A 13,660-nucleotide genomic window follows, 5' to 3' on the forward strand; every position below is an offset into this window, starting at 1 on the left:
TTGGATTACCTGCTGAGTCAGAGTTACCATAGCGATGCCTGGGTTACCTGCTGAGTCAGCGTTACCATAGCGATGCCTGGGTTACCTTGGAAGGCGAGGACTCGGCGGGGGCAGATTCTGGCCGTCGGCGCGGGGGCACAGGCGGGGGTTTGGGGCCGTCCTCCACGTTCCTGCTGAAGCTCACCATGGAGGAGACCGAGGAGGACCCTGTGGGAGGAGCACACACAGGCCTAATTACTTTACGGAACGAAAAGAGCCATCTTAGGAATTTGTAAAATATGTCTATTTTCAGTTCCAGTAATTTTGGAAAAAAATTAAGTATTACAATAGCCACAATAAAAATTACTGTGAGGCAGACTTCAGTGCCAGACATTTGTTTCTTTCCACCATGTAACGCGTGTGGGAAGAAAGATACCTGGAGTACAGCCAATTAGCTGATCACATTCTGAAACAAACCTCTCTTCTGCTCAAAGCACAATCACGTGTCACACAACAGCCCTTCCACTGTTACACTGTCACACACTAAAACAGCAGCACAGCGCACTGAGAAACAGCACAGCTGATGTGGTGGTCTGCTCTCATGAACAGAAGCTGAAATGGAAGCACACACAGGCAAGTGAACATCTGGCTAAAGAACCAGCATGCACCGTCTGCACTGACCCCTGTGTGTGTGTGTGCGTGAGTGTGGGTGTGAGCATGGGAGTATATGTGTGTTTTTGTGTGTGTGTGTGTATGTGAGTGAGTGTTTGAGAGTGTGTGTGTGTGTGTATGTGAGTGTTTGAGAGTGTGTGTGTGTGCATCTGTGTGTGCGAGCGAAGTCTCATGCAAGCGATGACCGGGCGCTATGGTGACCTCACGATGGACAGGAGCAGCCAGGCCAGAGGATCAGGGTTTGGTCACGCTGACCAGAAAGGACCAAATCTAATCATCAGCGGACGCACAACTGAACAAGTCTTCCTCAGTAAACGGTAAATCTCTAGCAAGCAGCAAGCGGTCCACTTCTTGCTGCTTCTGTGCTAAAGCTTTACAAGTAAACAACTTTGTTCTTTTTTTGATAAGACGAAAAGTCACGACTGAAACCAAAGTCCATTTCGATTTAATTACAACAAACTGAATTTGACATTCAACAACTAATTCCAGACAGAACTAAATTTCCTCAACCCTTGTTGGCCTGGAAACATGGGGAGTGTGTGACTGACAGATGGAGCAGTGGGTGGGGTCATGCATACGGCAGGACGGGGGGGGGGGGGTACAGTATGAGCGTAGCGGGTGGAGGGGTGGAGGGGTGGGGGCGGGTGGGGCAGAACGCAGAAGGAAGCTTGTACTAACGTGGGCCGCGTGGCAGTGAGACTGCAGTAAAGATGGTGTCACTGTCTGCGGGAGAGAGAAGAGAACACCTGAGAGGCGGGGTCAGGGGCGGGGCCAGGGGGCGGGGTCAATCGGCTGCATCATTCACGCATTACAAGGGCCGATCAAAGGCTCAGAAAATGGTTGTGAAGTCTGAGGTCCAATCACCGGCTCAGAAAAAGCCCCAGTACAGTCTGAGGGCCAATCACAAGGTCTGAATTATATAAATGGAATTTAAGGACCAATCAGAGTCTCAGAAACAGCCCCCAAAGGAGTGTCCTTCACACCAGCAATTTGTGTAAGCCAGTTTTCAGCAGAAAATCCAGGAAATTCCAAACACAGCATTTTGTGACTAACACAATAAAATCTTGTGTGACTAAGATTTCTGTCGAAACTGGTAAATCAGTTCAGGATACGCTGCTTAACGATAACAGTAAGATGAAGTTCAGCTCCTAAGACACAGGGAACTTATGCCAAGAACTACTTCGTACAACAGAGAAGATAAGCCCTGTGTTTCAGAGAGCAGCTAGGAGAGCACCAGACAGTTCATGTTTAATCAAACACACCTAACGAAGGAACAAAGACATGCCCCCAAAGTTTAGAAGCATGCCTGTCTGTGTGTGTGTGTGTGTGTGTGTGTGTGTGTGTGCGTGCGTGAAAGAGTTGGAATGACTTCAATGTCAATTCAGGTTCATTAAGAGAAAGATTCTCAGAGAACATTACGGGCATTTTCCTTCTCCAGTTCATGCTACTAAATTTCAGGTCACTTCTGAAAATTCCCTCAAGTGAAATGGAACTGACCCCCCCAACCCTGGTGTGTATCCGTGTCTGTGGGTGTATGTGTGGGCGTGCGCGCATGTTTGTGCGTGTGTGTGCGCGTCTGTGTGTGCATGCGTGCATGTGTGTGTACGTGTAACACAGGTACACACACGTACATTTGCGATGTGAAAATCCCCGAACGCAGAGTGTTGCGTTGAGGTGAAAGGTCTGTTTTTAAGCAGTGCTCTTCCAGGCCCTGCTCCTGCAGCCCGTCTGGGGGGGACAAGCGGCCCTTTGTGTGCGCGGTGGGTAAACCAGGCCGCTTGCGTAAGCCTGGCGCGGGCCGCTCGCCCAGGGGAGAGAGGCGAATGGGTTAGTGTGGGGGGGGATTAGTTTATTTTCGGCGGTACGGTTAATGTGGGGGCCGATGATCCGGGGAGGGGGTTAGACAGGAGGTTTTGGTCCAGGTAGCCACGCCCCCTTTCTGCAGGGCACCTTACACCCCCCCTTTAGCAGGTTACTCCTCAAACCACCCTCTAGACTTCATGGGCTGTGGGATATCCAAGCGCTTTCCGTGACTCTCCAGAAAAAGAATATTTCAAATATTTTTGAAAATGTTCCGAGTGCGGGAATCTTGTGAATTTGGTGGGGGTGTGTGGGGGTTTTTGGCAGGGGTGTGGTGTCAGTTTTTTTGTGGGGTGTGGTGTGTTTGACGGGGGTGTGGTGTGGGTGTGGTGTGTTGTGGAGTTTAGGCAGGGGTGTGCTATCAGTTTTTGGCGAGGGTGTGGTGTGAGTTATTGGAGGGGGTGTGGAGGTGTGGGGTTCTGGGCTGAGATTCTGGGGTGCGTGAGGGGTGGCGGGACCCTTACTGGAGTGGAAGGGGCTGGAGGGGGCCTGGGGGGAGTCGAAAACGCTGCAGATGTCGGTGGAGCTGGAGGCGCCGGAGGCGGGGGGTGGGGTCAGGGGCGTGCGGGGCGAGTTGGGGGCGGAGGCCGTGCTCTCCGTCTCGCTGTCCGGGATCCGGCTGTAGCTGATCTTTCGGGGCTCGTTCTGCAGGGGCGTGGGGTGCCGCATGGTCCCCGGCCGCACCGTGGAGGGGCGCACCCCCGGCGACTTCAGGGGGCAGTTATACCTCTTGGGCTGTGGGGCAGGAGGGTGGTTAGACACAAAAGAATAAGAAAACCCTGCCCCGCTTCCCAAACCAAATCCCCCTGTCCTTCACAGGACAGATAACAATGGCAATTCAGGAGATACTATTACCCATAGCAACTCCCACTGCTCACTGCGTAGAGTCCGTTTTCAGTTTAATTAAACAGTACCTCACCGAAGGGCACAATGGCAATGCCCCTTCCTGGGAATCAAACCTGAAACTTCCGAGTTACAGTCCAGTCTCCTTACTTAACGGCCCTCTCAAAAGCAGAACTGCACCCGTGCTGCAAAACTCAGACGGGCCCTCTGTAGGAGGGTGCTGGGTACTGAAGTCCAGAGAGAAACGCCACTTACGAATCGCGGGAGTGACCTGGCGTTGCGGGGCTCGATCTCCAGGGACTTGTTGAACAAGTAGTCGGCAAACTCTTTCTCCGTTTTGTCCTCCATCGGATTTAAGTTCTCAAAGAACTTCTGCATTTCCGAGAGAGAGAGAGAGGAGCAGGAGGAGGAAGATCAGAACAGAGGAAGAGGGGTTAACACTGCAGTTCACAAGTTCTGTTAGAAATGAGAACAAAATCACTCCAGCATCATGCCTCTCTGCTGTCATGGTAATCTACAGAAGACATTTTCTATTGCGGTGTTGGGGAATTAAGTAAGGGATAATCCCTGATGAGGTGGTCAGCTATCGAAAAATAATGACCGACGCAGAGGCAAAGAACCCCCCGACAATGTGAGTGATATGAAAAGAGTTCCAAGTTACAGCGGTCTGTTATCCATAGCAACTGTCATTATTCAGAAACACTTGACACTTGAAATGACCAATCAGGATCAAGCATTCAACAAAGTGTTTTAAAGTGGGCGGCTCTTACTCGGATGTCGTTCTCCACCCGCAGGCAGTAGGGCTGGTTCTGGTACTGCTGGATCTCCCCGGTGATCTCGGCCACTTTCCTCCGCTTGCTGAAGTTGATCAGCTCCTTGCCGTGCCTCTTCAGGAAGTCCGGGTTGCCCTCCTCCGTCTTCAGGATGTTCGTTAAGTAGATTCCTGGGGAGGAGCGGAAGCTTGACGTTCAGCGAGGTTGAGGAAGTGGCTAAACCTGCACGCTGTAAACCTCGGGTTTTAGGGGTACCATGACCGCGGACCGTAAAACTGAGGTTCTTCAGCCATGTAGCAAAATGTTCTCTCTGGCTAAGCTACAACAACAATGATATTGCTACCCTATTTTCCCCAATAGGAAGAAAATGAGTTGCATTTCACACTGATGTCAGGAGGTGTTGTTGCATTGAGAGTTGAGTGGAACTCTTGCCAAGTCATGCAGAAGAGACAGAGACTCTTGGGGTGTTCAAGTCCAAACTTAAAGCAGCTGTGGATATTCCCTAGATCAATGAAATCAATCTCCAATCCTACAGAGCCACAGGGTCTTTGTGTTTCAGCTTCATTTTCATAAATTGGCTTCGGATTAAAAAGAAAACACTATAACCTGCAGTACTGGAGTTAAACCTGCAGACACTGCAGCCCTCCAGGACTGGAGTTAAACCTGTAGACACTGTGGCCCTCCAGGACTGGAGTTAAACCTGCAGACACTGCAGCCCTCTAGGAATAGAGTTTGAGATCCCTGATCGACTCTGTTGGCAAAGAACAAGCCTATAGGAGCCGAGCTCTCATCATTATTCTCATGTTCGTATGTCTGCGGCGGCCGTACCATTGTGCAAGCAGGACGGGGAGAGGTGGGACATACCAAAGAAAGGCACACAGGGTGGGTTGATGGACCTGAGTTTGGCCAGATACTTCTTATAGTGGTCCTCGCTCAGCTCATGGGCCTCTTCCAGAATCTTCCGTTGCCGGCTGGGGATTTGCTGCAGGAGACGGGGACGGGTTCAGTTAAAGTCGTAGCGTTTCATATAAGCACACAGAGCAGCCACTCTCTGGTCAGAGCCAATTAACTATAACATAATGTGATAACCGAAAGCCAAATAGTGTAAAGTTATGACTAAACTACACAGCTGTATGAGAGAGCAAATCTGTTCCGAATATTGGTGAAAATGGATGTCTGTTAAACTATAATTTGCAGGAACAAAAGGGTTAACAAAAAAAGATTGGATCTGCACCAAAACCTCCTTTCTTTCAGACATTAAATTGCATGAATTCTGACATTATCATTTTTCATCCTGCATTAGAGAAAAGGAGACATCAAACTTCTTATCCAGGCTCACTTGCATCTGAAGAAACAACCAAAATGAGTTAAATTCTGAAAAACGAGGTCCACTATGAACTCTGACCCAGATGACCTCTGACCCTGCTGGGGTCATGAACGTTTCCCTATCGTACCTCAAAGGTGTGGTCCAGCCGGTAGACGGGCGAGGAGTTCATGGCGCTGACCACCTCCAGAACACCATTGAAGTTGTTGAGCTCCTGAAAGACCTGCAGGATCTCTATGATTCGGGCCACCACGGCCGCCCGCTCCTCCAGATTCCCCGCCTCAACGATGCACCTGGCGAGTGGGAGAGAGAACAACTCTAGCCCCAGGCTTCAGGCCTGCACTACCACACAGCCTCAAAAGCCGTTGTACAGGTGCTTTCTAAGAAGCCTCCAATGTTTGGACATCTCCATTTAGACAAAAAAAAAAGTAACCTTGTTTAAGATATGAACAAGATGTGAGATAGTAAGATTATAAGATTTAAATTGAATTTTTTAAATAACATATTTGTTTAAAACTAAATGGAAGGTTTTAGGAAAACTGCTTTAGCTCTGTAATCTCTGCTGGAATGAGAGACTTCACGATCTCCATTTTAAGTCCATAATGGGCAGTACCATCTTGAGTTACCAACAGGGGGGTTTTTAACTGAACACCTTTCAGCCATATAAGTGAGTGACTGACATTACACAGCAGCTCTACCTGTCAGGGGGTTCACAAAGAGAGGAGGAGGAGGAGGAATGACGTGAGGAAGAGAGGATGAAGAAAGCGAGGAAGAAGTGGCGAAGGAAGAAGAGAAGGAGGGGTGGGGTTGGGGTCGGTCTTACTTTTCGAACCAGAGCGTGAGGTTGGTGGTGTGGCGGATCATGCGCAGGAGGTTGGGGGAGTTCAGCTCCTTGTCCTCCTTGGTCCAAACGCTCCCCACGAGCTCCGACGGCTGGACGGCCCTGCAGGTGGGTGGGGGGGGGGGGGGGGGGGGACACAGAGGAGAGGGGGGGGTCAGCTCGACAGGCCGTTTACACACACACCTGCAGCTCTTCACAGAGCTGAGACTCACAGCTGCAGCGGCGTTAGCACCTTCCACTGCGCCGCCGGGACGCGCCATTTCCTCCTGGGAAAAGAGCGGGGGGGACATCCCTGGGGGCGGCCAGAGCTGCCCGTTCCCACGGTAGCACGATGTCATCAAGGAGGGGGAGGGAAGGTGTGTGCGCGTGCCCCCGCCCCCCCCCCCCCCCCCCCCCCCCCCCCCCCCCTTTACTTGTAGAGTACAGCGTATGTGTGTGCTTGCTTCTGCATTTTTGTTTTTGTTCGTGTGTGTGTGTGTGTGTGTGTGCATGCTTCTGCGTTTTTGTTTTTGTGTGTGTGTGTGTGTGTGTGTGATATTGCTCACTTGTTGGCCGTTTTGCTTCCCATTGTTCATGAGGTCAAAGCAAACGCAAATAAGAGCTGTTGATTATGGTGTGAAGGTTTAGAGATCACAAAGCATGCTGGGAAATTCACAGCACCCTGACGGGGAACAGACAGAAAAACCTTTCCCTCGTCATTACGAAACTACAGAATAAACCTTCAGTCATACTCAGACACTTAAACACCTTAACTATGAGTTTAATTATCACTAAATAATCAAAACAAGTGTTAGTTTGAGAGGATATATTTTTGCAAAAACCCGCTGAACTTTAAATTCAGTCACCAGTAGCCTGGCTGAGGTGTGAGCAGAGGAACCTGAATCGGTCATTAAGGTTTTTTTTAACGAGGCTTTAACGAGGAGCTCCGCTTACTGCAGCATCAGCATACCCCGTCCCCCACACCGCTCACAGCGCGGTGCCATTTTAATGAGGTCGCTTCCCTCGGGAACCTCAGCCGCGAATCGCGCATCCAGTCCACGGACGAGCATGATCATTAGTTAGCGGGCTTATTTCAGGGGTTAATGGCAGGGATGTACTGCGGCTAACGGTTTAATCCATCTGCTATCCTGACTAACCCAGCCCCAGATACAGGGCCTGGGAGTGTTCGGAGAGCTTGTATGAGGAGAGCAGCAACACAAGGGAAGATTCCAGAACATCATGGATGGATCAGCTGAAGTACAGGCCGTAAGCCCAGAGTACAGAAGAGTCCTTCAGCGTTTATATTTAAATGATGGCGCTTAGTGACTCAGCGTACGTTCTTCACACACAATGCGTTAATGCAGTTAGGTATTTACTGAAGCAATTCAGTTCAAGCAGGGTTTCTTGTGCAAGTCTACCACGGTAGTGTCCCCCAACTGAACGGTAGTTATCAGTCCAGTTCCCTAAATATTGTACTACCCACCGCCCACCCCCCATTAAGGAAGGCAGACAATAGTGACCACGGAACAGACTATATGCCCACAGTTCAGCCCTGCATAGCTGTACAGAAGCATGTTGGGGCCCCAGACAGGCGCGTACCTGTAGAAGTCCGACTCCAGAAGCGTGAGCTGCCGGGCGATCTCGATGGGGTGAAGGGTCATGAGGTCGAACTGATCGGTCTGCCCCGGCTTGCTGATGTGCCACTCGATGGGGGGTGGGGAGCTCCCGAAGGTGATGTTGTGGCTGGGGCCGTTGGCCTGGACCTGCTTCTTCCTCAGAATGATCTTGGTGATGGACTCCACCCACTTCCTCATAGCTTTACCTGAGGGGGAAGGGGGGGGGGGGACAACTCAACATCACACCTTTGTCCTGCAACAGGGTCAGACCACAAGCTCACAGTCTTCAGCTGGGGTTCACGAGTTCCTCAATAAATGCAGCTGAAACCTCGAATCACGTGAACGCCTGTGGCTGATGAAATAATTAAGAAATACATGCGGCTCCCCAGGAAAGACTCCCCCCCTCTTTAGTGTGATGGGGTAACAACACTGGCCTGCCCGAGATTTGAACCTGCAGCCTGCGTTACGGGCCCAATTCTCTAACCGCTGCTGTACCACACCGCAGCGCATGGGCGTCGGCCCTACCTCGGACCATTCCGATGAACTCCTCCAGGCGCCTCAGGAGCTCTGCGTCCCTCTCAAAGTCGTAGAAGTGGTGCTCCACCCAGTGCCGGCACACGTTCAGAACTCTGTGGCGAGGGGGGGGGTGGGGGGGTGGGGGAAAGGGGTTCAGGCATCGTGAGCTTTTTGGCAGGTGGGCATTTTACTTTCAACACACAGACAGGAGTTTGCATTTTCCATCACTCTGCAATGGCAGTTTTCAAAAAGATCATTTTGAAATTCAAAGAGACTTCTTTGGCCTATAAAACGCAAGGTGGACATAAAATTTTTTACACGCGTTAACTTTCAAAATATTTTACGTCCACAGAAGGACGCACTTCTCTCTTCAGCGACTGATGACTTCTGGGATGTGCGGAATTAACGTACAGCCCAGTGAGCCGTCCGATTTATTAGCACCATCAGCACACGCTGATAGTCCAGGACTTGATAGAAAGCGACATCGAGGTAATGAGTCGGCAAGAGAGGAAATGGATGCATTTCTCTCGCTGTAAACGGCTTCGTTTCCCTCATTTAAACACTTTCACATGACTTTCCCCTCACTTTCAAGGGCAGAAGACCTGAGTGGGAGGCAGTAAGTTAGCAAGTAAGGCTTATTATTATTATTATGATTAGACAAATTTTCCCAGAGTTCTCAAAGATGGCTGGATATTTAACCCTTTTCCAATACTTTTCCCAGGTGGAAGAAGGATGTTTAGGGATTGGGAGGGACTGTGGGATCTGTGGGCGTCCCGGTTCGGGACGGGTCCGGGGCAGAAGCGTACCTGAGCTGGACGGGCTGCACGTACTCCTTGCGGAAGCGTTTGAGCTCGGCGCTGAGCGGCTGGTCGCCGTTCTCCAGGGCCATCTGATCCGCCTCTGTGGGCTTGGGCTCCGGAATCTCAAACCTGGGGGGGGGGGGGGGGGGGGTGTCAGTCTGAGTATGAGGTCCCCATAAGTACACAACAGCCTAACACACACACACACACATGCACGAATACACACACACACACACACATGCACACACACACACACACATACACACTCATTCTCTCTCTCTCTCTCTCTCACACACACACACAAACACGCACGCACCGTAAAATATGAGCTGAGCGGAGCTTTAGCACAACCTCCGGAATGTTTGCTCCGCTCACACGCTCCATTTCAAACATCACCAAATCAACTGAGGCTAACTACCGTTTACCTGTTACTAAATAAACAGCACTGCAAAAGTTAGCATTTATTTTCAGCAAGTTAATGGCTTCTAGCGACCAGGGATTGAGCAGCTATGACACTGCATTTAATCCTGGCTGTCAAGGCAAGGAAAGTTTATTTATATAGCCCCTTTTAAACACAGTGGCAATACAAAGCGCTTTACACAGGCATAAAAGACAATAAAATAGCGGTTAAAAACATAAAAACACAACGACTTACATAAAATGAGAGAAAAAACTAAAGGACCGAGGTCATAAAGGAAGAAAAAGGAAAAGACTAAATGCAATAAAAAGCAATCGTACAGTACACTGAAACTTTAAAATTACGAGAGGTTAATTTGTTTTAAAATGTGACCAGTAAAATCCACAATTTGTCGACGTCAAATCCGCAATTTGCTAGAAATCCATATTGCATTTATTCTTCCGTGAAGGATCAGTTCAAGTGCCTTTCAGGACACTGCCTGAGTTATATTTAGACCACCAATCAAAATGATTCTACAGACCACCAATTCAGAGTAATATGACTTTACAGACCACCAAGCTAACAGACCACCGAGCTCGACAGACCATTGAGCTACCCAGCTCTTGTCCTAGGTCACAAGTTAAAACAAATCAGACAATGGAGACTTACCTCAAGCCTGCTTTCACTCATCTTTATCCACTGGCTCGATAGTTATGTGGTCAAATTAAGAGTACTAACAAAAATGCAGGTCAAGTTTCGATCCTGTTTCATGTGACTATTCGCTTTAGCAATTAAAAAATATATATTTTTATCGATAAGTCACTGTAACTTCTCTTTTATTCTATGGGCTTCTCAGAAGAACAGGACACTTGTTTCTGTCCTAGAGGACTCTGGAAGACTTTACAGATTTGAGTGATCCCTGCGATGCTGCCGCAGCTGTGGTGGTTTATCGGCAACTCTTATAATGACCACATAGCTATCGAACCAGCGTAAACTCGCTATGTTAACCTTTATGGAAAGCAAATGTACAGAACCAGTAATCAACAAGAAGACGACTGGCTACGAGGTCTGCTTGTTTGATGTCATGTGAGTGGCAAGGGACTGATTGAAAATGTATTTCTTAATGATTAAAACCTAAATAAGGAGCGAATTTCAGTGGAAAGTATAAAATATACACATCCCCCAGTTTGGGGGGGGGGGGGGGGGGGGGGCCAGTGCTCTAAGACACAGCACATTTTACCCAGAATGCAGCGCACCGACACTCACCTCTCCATTAAGAGACCCAGCAGCTCCTGGGGTTTGCAGAAGGACCGATATGTGGTCAAGAACGTCCTCACAAAATTTGGATCTGAAAAATGAAACGAAACAGAAGACTGTGACTCAGAGGCAGAGGGGAGAACTCCATGATCTCGGTTTCATCCAACCTGTGTCTCAACCAAAAAAAAAAGACAGACAAAAACACCAGAAACCCCGGGCAGAGATCTTATTTTCTGGTTTTCAGATCTGAAAGATCCCACCGCAGCTCCAAGGCTGACTAAGAGGGTTTCCATGACGACATGACCTTGTTCACCAGCCGTTGTAAACGCATTGTTCTCGTATCAAACAAAAACATTGGCTAAAAAAACCTGCGGTCAAACTACCCATAAATCTGTGGGTTTCAGTTCAGCTACAACACAGTAATCAACAATATCCTTTGCTTTTTCCACTGGAGGGAATTAATGGATATTTATGTTCAAATCTAACATGTCTGGGGAGGCATCATAACCTACATTAAGCTCCGTAACAGAGACACGGAGTTAGCGTCTATGATAAACTCAAGCACAGCAGAATCTATAGCTATTTCAACTATATTTTAAAAATGATTGTGTTACTGCCGAAATCACCGATGGGACCGTTTCTCATCTCATAGGCAGGGAAAAACAGAATCTTCTGCACATGGATATACTGTTAAATGATCCCACAAATTCACTACCGTGCATACATGCGTGCGTGTTTGTGTGTGCATGTGTGAGTGTGTGTACATACTACGCATGTCTGTGTACAGGCACGTCTTCCTGCATATGTGTGTGTGTGTGTGTGTGTGTTTGTATGGGTTGGGAATTCCCTGGTGACCCCTGTGTGTGTATGTGCGCACATGTGTGCACATAATATGTATGTGTGTGCGTGCGTACGTGCATGTGTATTATTAAACATGAAAGGGGCAGGAGCCAAACAGGGCCAGTCCAGGGCCAAACGGGGCTAAACAGGGCCAAACAGCGATACTCAGAGCCAAACAGGGCTAAACAGGGCCAAACAGTGATACTCAGAGCCAAACAGGGCTAAACAGGGCCAAACAGCGATACTCAGAGCCAAACAGGGCTAAACAGGGCCAAACAGCGATACTCAGAGCCAAACAGGGCTAAACAGGGCCAAACAGTGATACTCAGAGCCAAACAGGGCTAAACAGGGCCAAACAGTGATACTCAGAGCCAAACAGGGCCAAACAGGGCCAAACAGTGATACTCAGAGCCAAACAGGGCTAAACAGGGCCAAACAGTGATACTCAGAGCCAAACAGGGCTAAACAGGGCCAAACAGCGATACTCAGAGCCAAACAGGGCTAAACAGGGCCAAACAGTGATACTCAGAGCCAAACAGGGCTAAACAGGGCCAAACAGTGATACTCAGAGCAGCCGAGGCCAGCGGTTCACATGATGGATCTGTGCAGGGTCTCTCGGCCTCAGGAGAGAACAATAGCCGCCTCAGTGCGGATTTACAAACAATCAGCCTGGAGTTATTAGAGGGAGGAAACACAGCGCTCTGACGCACGCAGACGGGCCCGCACTTCACACACTCTCCCAAAATAGATCAACACGCACTCACACACACAGAGAAACACACACACACACACACACACACTTAGATAAACACGCACATTCACACACACAGAAAAACACACTCACACTCACACACACACACACACACACACACACACACATAGAAACACACACACACACACTTAGATAAACACGCACATTCAAACACAGAAAAAAAAACGCACACACATTCACACACACACAGAAACACACAGATACACACACACACGCACATAGAAACACACACACACAGAAACACACACACGCACATAGAAACACACACAGAAACACTCACACATACATTCATGCACACAGAGAACCACACACACACACACGCATACACATAAAAACACACTCACACACTCATTCACACACACAGAGAAACACACGCATGCACACAGAAACACACACACACACGCACATAGAGAAACACACACACATGCACACAGAAACATACACACACACACATAGAGAAACACACACACAAGCACACATATTCACGCACACGCACACAGAAACACACACACACACACACATGCACATAGAGAAACACACACACAAGCACACATATTCACGCACACGCACACAGAAACACACCACACACACACAGAGGCAGGCAAAATTATACCAGACTCCTTCAAAATAAACCCAAGACAGAGCACTTCAGAACACCATAATGAGGTCTGTTCTTAGCACTCTTACACACAAAAACATTTATCCTCCTCCTCCCTCGCTGTCTCTCTCAGCAAAACATAACAGAAACACACAACGCAGATCTCCTTTAGCGTACACTACGTTAGCATCAGACTCACTTCACTTCAGAGCAACCCCTGTGAGGCCTGGGTTTCAAACACACAGCATCCCAGGAAGATAATGCTGGGAGCTGTTTGACTGGGTGGGGTGGGGGGCGGGGGGGGGGGGGTCCACGCCTGGGGGTCCACAGACAGGACGCACCTTTTTCCCCCCCCTCCAATTAAAATAACCGCACAATTCATTTTCCTGAAAAGAGCCCTGGAAACTCGACAGGAAAATACAGGATCTAAATTTATTCCCAACGTTTTTTTTGAGGAAGTTTATTTAGGGGGGTGAGCACAGGGGAGCCCGGCACCACCCAGAACAGGAATTTCAGCTCCTGTGGCTTTACACTGTAGTTACTTCTAAAAACATTAAAAAACCTAATCCAGCAGATAGAGAGACTGCGAACTG

General features: G+C 48.9%; 1 protein-coding gene across 2 annotated transcripts in view; it reads right to left on the reverse strand.

Annotated features, from left to right (window-relative positions):
• LOC118220672 (son of sevenless homolog 1-like) overlaps positions 1-13,660 on the reverse strand; it is a 50,995-nt gene that overhangs the window by 5,816 nt on the left and 31,519 nt on the right. The window contains exons 11-22 of one of the 2 annotated variants that reach the window (XM_035404730.1): positions 10,867-10,948; positions 9,210-9,332; positions 8,413-8,516; positions 7,871-8,093; positions 6,275-6,394; positions 5,582-5,744; positions 4,992-5,109; positions 4,125-4,297; positions 3,610-3,726; positions 2,976-3,246; positions 1,330-1,374; positions 86-207 (exon numbers count right to left, since the gene is read on the reverse strand). In XM_035404730.1, the coding sequence (XP_035260621.1) occupies positions 86-207; positions 1,330-1,374; positions 2,976-3,246; positions 3,610-3,726; positions 4,125-4,297; positions 4,992-5,109; positions 5,582-5,744; positions 6,275-6,394; positions 7,871-8,093; positions 8,413-8,516; positions 9,210-9,332; positions 10,867-10,948 (1,661 nt within the window). The remainder of the gene's footprint in view (positions 1-85; positions 208-1,329; positions 1,375-2,975; positions 3,247-3,609; positions 3,727-4,124; positions 4,298-4,991; positions 5,110-5,581; positions 5,745-6,274; positions 6,395-7,870; positions 8,094-8,412; positions 8,517-9,209; positions 9,333-10,866; positions 10,949-13,660) is intronic. The other variant, XM_035404731.1, reaches the window with a different exon arrangement.

Source organism: Anguilla anguilla, chromosome 2 (genome assembly GCF_013347855.1).
Source record: "Anguilla anguilla isolate fAngAng1 chromosome 2, fAngAng1.pri, whole genome shotgun sequence".
Lineage (NCBI taxonomy): Eukaryota > Metazoa > Chordata > Actinopteri > Anguilliformes > Anguillidae > Anguilla > Anguilla anguilla.